The sequence below is a fragment of the Barbatula barbatula genome, assembly GCF_947034865.1.
Source record: "Barbatula barbatula genome assembly, chromosome: 17".
Taxonomy (NCBI): Eukaryota; Metazoa; Chordata; class Actinopteri; order Cypriniformes; family Nemacheilidae; genus Barbatula; species Barbatula barbatula.
In genome coordinates, this window is record NC_136780.1 from 4,925,569 (window position 1) to 4,932,823 (window position 7,255).

General features: G+C 39.7%; 1 protein-coding gene across 1 annotated transcript; it reads left to right on the forward strand.

Annotated features, from left to right (window-relative positions):
• Positions 1 to 1,521: 1,521 nt before the first annotated feature.
• On the forward strand, positions 1,522 to 7,000 carry nr4a1 (nuclear receptor subfamily 4, group A, member 1). The gene is made up of 7 exons (XM_079477690.1): positions 1,522 to 1,684; positions 2,864 to 3,657; positions 3,866 to 3,995; positions 4,473 to 4,636; positions 4,804 to 5,006; positions 5,117 to 5,295; positions 5,377 to 7,000. The coding sequence occupies exons 2-7, from the start codon at positions 2,866 to 2,868 to the stop codon at positions 5,631 to 5,633; spliced, it is 1,725 nt and encodes a 574-aa protein (XP_079333816.1). The 5' UTR covers positions 1,522 to 1,684; positions 2,864 to 2,865; the 3' UTR covers positions 5,634 to 7,000.
• Positions 7,001 to 7,255: the final 255 nt, after the last annotated feature.

The following is a 7,255-nucleotide window of genomic DNA, read 5'->3' on the forward strand; positions in this document are numbered from 1 at the left end:
TTTTTTATAATGTTTCTTCCGTGAAACATCTAACTACGTTACAAGATAGTAAGATTATAACACGTACAGCACTACACTTTCAAAACATTCTGTTTTATCACCAGAGTAAGCAATGCTTCCGGTCCCAAAACCACGTTGGCCTGCTGGGTGTGTCTTGTTTACTTCATTTGCACTTGAATCAATCTAAAAAAGTAAAAGTAGGTCACTTTATCATGCTTAGAAAGCAAAGCAGATACTGTAGGACGATGTGCCTACTACAGCCTAGTAGTAGAGAAAACCGTCTGTCTTTGGAAAAATGTATTATGTGAGAAATGATATGGACACAGCTATCATCACCTCGTAGCTCACTAGCAAGCACACCAGGCATGTCTGGATCAAGACATGCTCTTTAAAATAGCACTAGTAACAACTTCTCACCTACAGAAGTGCGTGGCAGTTTGTTGAGTTGTATTTGAAAAGTGGATATATTCATTGAAACAATGAACACATTGGGCCGGTTTCCCGAACAAGGATTAGTTTAAACCAGGACTAGGCCTTAGTTAAATTAGGATATTTAAGTTATGTTTTACAAAAAACATTACTGGTGTGCATCTTGAGACAAAACAATCACACTGATATATTTTAAGATATGCCAGTGTAAATTATTTTCGTTGAAGACACCTCTAACATTTCAGTTAGTCTGGGACTAGCCTTAAACCCTGTCCGGGAAACTGCCCCAGAGAGTTAAGCATTTTGTCAGAAGTCCAGCTCAATTTAAACTCGGTTGGATCGATGTTTTGTCTTTCTGTCAGCAGGTTTAAAATGATTTTTTATTGTCATTTACTGGTAAAGTTCCCAAATTGTATTCCCAGCTGGAAGGAAATATTAGGCGTGAGAATCACCACGTGGCACAGTAAACGTGACATTTACTGGCATTGACAGTATTGTAGTATAAAAGCGTTCACGTCAGTTTTCTCTACACTCTTGTTTTGACAAGTTCATGCAGGTGTAGCCCTACCCTCCTTGCGGGCTCTTTGTGGCTGTCTGGGGGAGGAAGGGGAATTATGCAATAGCATTCGTTTAAGAATTTAAGAAAAATTATATTGTTTTAAAACATGTCTTGACGTATAATTCATGTTGACTTCATAGTTTATCAATGCCACTACGGACTAAATTAACTTCACTTTATTAACTAAATTAACTTTATTGCTGTAGACGAAAAAACGTATTTTATGTCAAATGGCCAAACAATTAGAAACGAATCCTGACGAAACGCATGAACGTTTGTGTGCGTTTTATCGCTCCTTTTATATCTGCTAGTTATTTGTGTCTTCACACTATTTTTAACCGAAATTCAACAGGTTGCACAGCAGTACGCGACTATAATTAGAACAACAATCGTGCGGATTGTTTGCGTCAGTGGAATCCCATGCGTGCGTCATGTCTTTTGACTTCGAGCGCTCTGGTTGGCCAGCCTTCGGAAAGATTTGCCAAGGATCTCCGCCCCTGCATGACCATATTTGCTAGTGGAACGCCTCGAGAGGATGCACCTCTGACGTCACGGCACATTAAAGTAGTCTGTATATATCTGCTCGCTTTCAGAAATTCGAGATAAGCGTCTTGTCGTAGCAGTGGACGTTATACATGGTTATCCATCTCTTGGAATACGGGCACTTTTAAGTCCACTACCACAATACATTATCAGGTATGTCGTTAAGTTAGCTTTTTTTAGCCTACTATCCTGTCTCTGCTTATGCTTCTTCAAAACCGTATACGACCAGAAAATTAATTTAAAGCAGTCCAAAAGAAACGTGTTGACTAGACAGTGTTTGTTAGTAAGTTAATCGATTTCGTGTGTTTTGTACCTTCGTAGTACTATCGGGAGCGCGCGATAGGTATTCTGAAATATAACGCGTTTCCAGCGCAGTTAAAAGCATATGATAAAAAACACCTTAATAATGCTCTCCCGATATTCATAATTTAAAACTTCAATAGTTTAAACTTGCATGTAAACCGTACGAAGTGAAGCAGTGGTTAAAGGCTCAGAGGGGGGCGTGAGTATTTAAGCGGAGCGCCTCTGCACGCGCTGCAACAGGTGCGCGCACACGTCTGTAATCGCAGCCGATAGTTTTATCTGCACACATTCTCATTTACAAACGGACTGTTTTTTGTTAATGTATTATTTATTGCTCATATTGCAATTGTCGATGTCACATTGCGTTGTCGATATTTGGGGGATTTCAAATGAGCGCTTTAGTCGGTATGTGAGTTCAGGGGTGCCATGTTCTCACCTTGCTTTGGGTGGAAGGTCACAAAACTCTGACGACGTGCTGAAACATAAGTTTTGCAGAGTGAGTTAAAGTAAAGTTGCTTGCTCCCGTGTAGAAGTAAAATTGACATGAATTAAAAACATTGTTATGTAAGGCATATATAAAAGTTATGAATAATGTTCCTCACTGCCCTCAGTGTGATAGTCTTTCAATTTTTTGTTATGTAGTCTTATGGAACATTATGAGATAACAGACTTATTGTGTTTGTTGGTGAAATTGTGGTGTATCTAAAAAAGTCTTACATATACCTTTCGACTTTCTGACGTGTGTTTTCGCACATGAAAATATACACACCCTCTCAGACAGGCGGCCCACGTGTTACGTTCGCCGACGTTCTTCTGGTTTTGGTAACACTTCAGAGAACCACCTTGATCGAGTAACATTGACTCTTTGACCTGTAACTGAGATCTGAGATGCAGTCTAAGCGTTCGATTCTCGAGGAATGTGACGGTATAGTTAGAGCGTGCTTTTTTCCTTCATGTATGCTCATTCTTTGGATGTTTCTGCAACAATATCTACTGTATTAAAGTAGATGTTGTGGTTTTGTCCTGCAGAAATGACCTGTGTTCAAAGTCAACATGGAATCCAGACCTATGAGAGTTCGCTCTTCAGCTCAGAGTTTTTGATTCCTGACTTCACCTCCAGGTTGGCCATGGATGTGACTGACCAGCGGGACCAGCACCCTGCTCCCTCCCTGCCGAGCATTACTTCTCTTGTCGGAAGCTACGTTGGCGAGTTTGACACCTACTCCTGCCAGATTGCCTCCGCCGCTGCTTCGACCTGTGCAGGTGCCACCCCTGGGCAGGACTCGTTCAAGCTGGATGATCTCCAGGTGTACGGCTGCTACCCAGGCACGTTCGCTTTCAGTTACCTGGATGAGACGTTGTCTTCTTCAGGTGGGTCAAACTGCTTTGGAAGTCCAGCCTCTGCACCATCTCCCTCGACTCCTGGGTACCAGCCCGTGCCGACCTGGGACAGCGCCTACGGTCCTTGTTCCCCAGACGATGGCTGCTGGGCTTCAGAGAAGAGTCCTTTGACCCCAGCTGGATCGTTTTTCCCTTTTGGGCATTTCACAGCTGATGAGCTTTCTCCCCTGAACCATTTGCAGCCTCAACTTTCGGATCAGGACCCTTTCTCACAGAACCAGCAGCATGGTTCTCCTCTTCCCTTCAGTGCGCTTGGCCTGGAACAGGGAAACCGTGATGGGTCAGTACTGATGGATGGACACCTTTCTCCTAAAGCGAGGAGTCCCACAGGAAATGAGGGACGCTGTGCAGTGTGTGGAGACAATGCGTCCTGTCAGCATTATGGGGTGCGCACCTGTGAAGGGTGCAAGGGCTTTTTCAAGGTGAGCATACAAACGCTCAGATTCATTATCTGTTATATCTACTACGTGTAATTAAAAAGGTAATTTTACAATATTTGTAAAATATATAATGTATTCCATTTTATAACAGTATTTTAATGCATTTTCATGCGTTCATGTTATTATCTTAAAATTGTATGCTAATTATATTTGGTTAGTATTAACTGAAAGTTTCCTTTATGGTTTATAGCGCACAGTACAGAAAAATGCCAAGTACGTTTGCCTTGCCAACAAAGACTGTCCAGTGGACAAAAGGCGGCGAAACCGATGCCAGTTTTGCCGTTTTCAGAAGTGCCTAGCTGTGGGAATGGTGAAAGAAGGTAACAATTTATGTCACAACATCTCAGTTTGTTTTTATGTTTTCATATATTCATATATTCGAAAATTTGATTTTAACGTAAATTGAATGCGGAATAATGAAGGTTTCTATTGATGTATGGGTTTGTTAAGATAGGACAATACCTGGAAGAGATACAACAGTTTAAAACTGGAATCTGAGTGTGCAAAAAAATCGAAATATTGAGAAAATTGCCTCTGAAGTTTTTAGGTTATATACATATAATATATTTATGGCAGGGAATTTACAAAATATCTTCATGGAACATGATCTTTACCTAATATCCTAATGGTTGGCATAACAGTAAAACTAATCATTTGATCCATATAAAGTATTTTTGGCTTTTACTAAAAATGTTCCCATGCTATTTAAAGACTGGTCTTGTCTTCCACATAATTTTATCACCAGTATCCTAAAAACAAGTGGAATATTAATATACTGTATTGTTCCTTTTTTGTAGTTGTAAGAACAGACAGCCTAAAAGGTAGAAGGGGTCGTCTGCCATCCAAGCCAAAAGTTGCTCAAGACTCTGTGTCCGTCTCTTCCCCTGTCAACATCATCGCCTCTCTCGTCACGGCCCATATGGACTCCAACCCTGCCAGCGGAAATCTAGACTATTCAAAGGTGAGTTCAGAACACACTTTGTTTATCCTTTTTGACCATCTTTGGTCAAGCGTTACATTACTTATAGATTGTAAGTGTTCAAATGATCGGACATAATGTATACATTCTGAGATATGCGATATAGAAAACAATAACATGCATGTTTTGTGTTTTTTGTCAATGTGTAGTATCAGGAATCAGTATCTGGTTTGTCTGAGAAGGCGGATGCCAATGACATACAGCAGTTTTATGACCTGCTTACAGGGTCAATGGATGTTATCAGGAAGTGGGCTGGTAACATCCCAGGATTCAATGCGTTCTGTAAGGAGGACCAAGACCTTCTCCTTGAGTCAGCTTTTGTTGAGCTTTTCATACTTCGACTAGCTTACAGGTACAGTAAATTCAGTATATTTTAAACTGTTTAAGTACATGATTGTGTATGTTAGGGAGTTTATTAAGAGAAGAAAGATGATGCTGATTTCAGTTGATTTATTTCTTCAGGTCTAACCCTGAGACAGAAAAGCTTATTTTCTGCAGTGGGATGGTCCTTCACCGGACACAGTGTGTGCGAAGCTTCGGTGACTGGATTGACTCAATCATGGAGTTCTCTCAGAGTTTACATCGCTTGAACTTTGACGTATCGTCTTTCTCCTGTCTCGCTACGCTGGTTATAATCACAGGTTAATAACGTTAATTCTCTTACTCATACACTGGATATACAAATGTAATGTAGAGTCTATAACTCTGACTGTGACCTACAGATCGGCATGGCCTGAAAGAGCCCAAACGGATTGAGGACCTCCAGAACCGCCTGGTCACGTGTCTCAGAGACAACGTCTCCACAAGTGCCTCCGAAGCCGCCCGGCCCAACTACCTGTCCCGACTCCTGAGCAAGCTTCCCGAGCTGAGAACGCTGTGCACTCAGGGTCTCCAGCGAATCTTCTATCTCAAACTAGAAGACTTGGTTCCCCCTCCACCTATTGTGGAAAAAATGTTCATGGACACGTTGCCATTCTGAATAGATTACATTCAGTGGACATTTAAGCTTAAACGAATGAAAAGAAATGGATATGAACAGTTTGGGAAACGCTAGAAGGCTTTGACTCTGTTACTTACGTTTCTTGGAATGGAATCAGGTGACATTCTACTTAAACCTGCTTTTGGAGACTCACATAATCTTCAATTTTGAACCGTAGCTTATTTTCGGCTGAAATAGTGGCTTTGCGGCTGTTGTTTCAGTCGGTAGTGTTTTCCTTCAATGGTGCGAAACAAGGCGAAATGCTCTGTGTGTGCTTTCTAAGAGAAAGAAACGCTGCAGATATTCCCATACAGTCAGTATTACAGCTATGTTCAGTGGTCATATTCCAAATCTAAAGCATTCAAGAATTTAATACAAACATCTGAAGGCAATGGACCAAAGCTGAAATGGAAAACAGAAACTGCATTTACTTGGATGCTTCAAGTATCAAGACAGAGCCTTAATGCTTTCAAGTGCCAGTGCATTATGTCCCTGAAAACAGCTCTTACAATGAAAACACAGTGATACTCTTAAGAAGAGGGCTGATGTGTATGCATGTGAGAAATGCAGTACATTTCTGTGTATGACTGATGTGTCAGACCCAGGTCTAAAAACTGTGTATTGCCAGTGGCAGTACCTTTTAAAGAAATGCCGCAAGAGATTGAGTGCAGCTACTGTACAAGAACCTTGTACAGACTCTTACATGCAAGTACTTTGAGTATTACTATTACTGACTCAGTTTAGTGCAGTCAAGCCTCAGAGTAATTATATTCGAAGAGTTTGGTTCCAAACATGAGAAAACTCAGTTTTTTAATTTATTGTGCATTCCAATTAATATCCATCAAACTGCAGTTGGTTTGATAACTAAAAAATACAGCTAAGTAACACAATAAAACACAATAAAAACATGATTTGTGAAGTTTTCATTTTGGAACCAAATTCTTCATTATATGTATGTATTTTATGTATTTATAGATTTGGTTAGAGTTTCTACATACTTTAACTTCTCAATGACAACATTAAATTTGGGCATTCTGTTTTTTATTACATGGAATGAAAGGTATTGCTTGTCTTTCATTGTTTTTTGCAGCTGTCTATATAAAATATATTTTAAAGAGAAATCATCCCTGGTGCTTCTATATTTTTCCTTATAACATTTATTGAAACACACTTTTAATGTATTATATATAAAAAGGGAAACAAAGTGCACTGTAAAACGCGTAATACTACGTTCCTATTAGTGCTGTTTGCAATTACTTTAATCCAAATCAAAGCAATTTGACTTTTGAAATTCATAATAAGCAAGAAGAGACTGGTCTCATTACTGGCATTAGAACAGCAGCACTGCAATAAATGACATTCTTCCTAAGCATTTTTGTCTTGTGTTCTAGTAAAAAATATTTAAAACTTCTAAAATTACAATTTACATAACCAGAAAAATGACCTAAGATGTTAAGTGTTGTTTTATGAAAGAAAATATAAGAACTAGGTACGTTTATGTTTAAAACTAAATTGTAAATTAATTCTACAGTAAGTCACTGGCGCGGATGCATTACGGCATCTTTGCTATAAAAGGTTTCACATATCTAACATAACAGCTGTAACGTGAGTTATCGGGACTT

Bases quoted from the DNA above. Each gene is read 5' to 3' on its own strand.
- nr4a1 (XM_079477690.1), top strand. From the start codon at position 2,866: ATGACCTGTGTTCAAAGTCAACATGGAATCCAGACCTATGAGAGTTCG. The intron at 3,996-4,472 runs GTAACAATTTAT...CCTTTTTTGTAG, and splicing joins TGTGGGAATGGTGAAAGAAG to TTGTAAGAACAGACAGCCTA. The intron at 5,296-5,376 runs GTTAATAACGTT...TGTGACCTACAG, and splicing joins TACGCTGGTTATAATCACAG to ATCGGCATGGCCTGAAAGAG.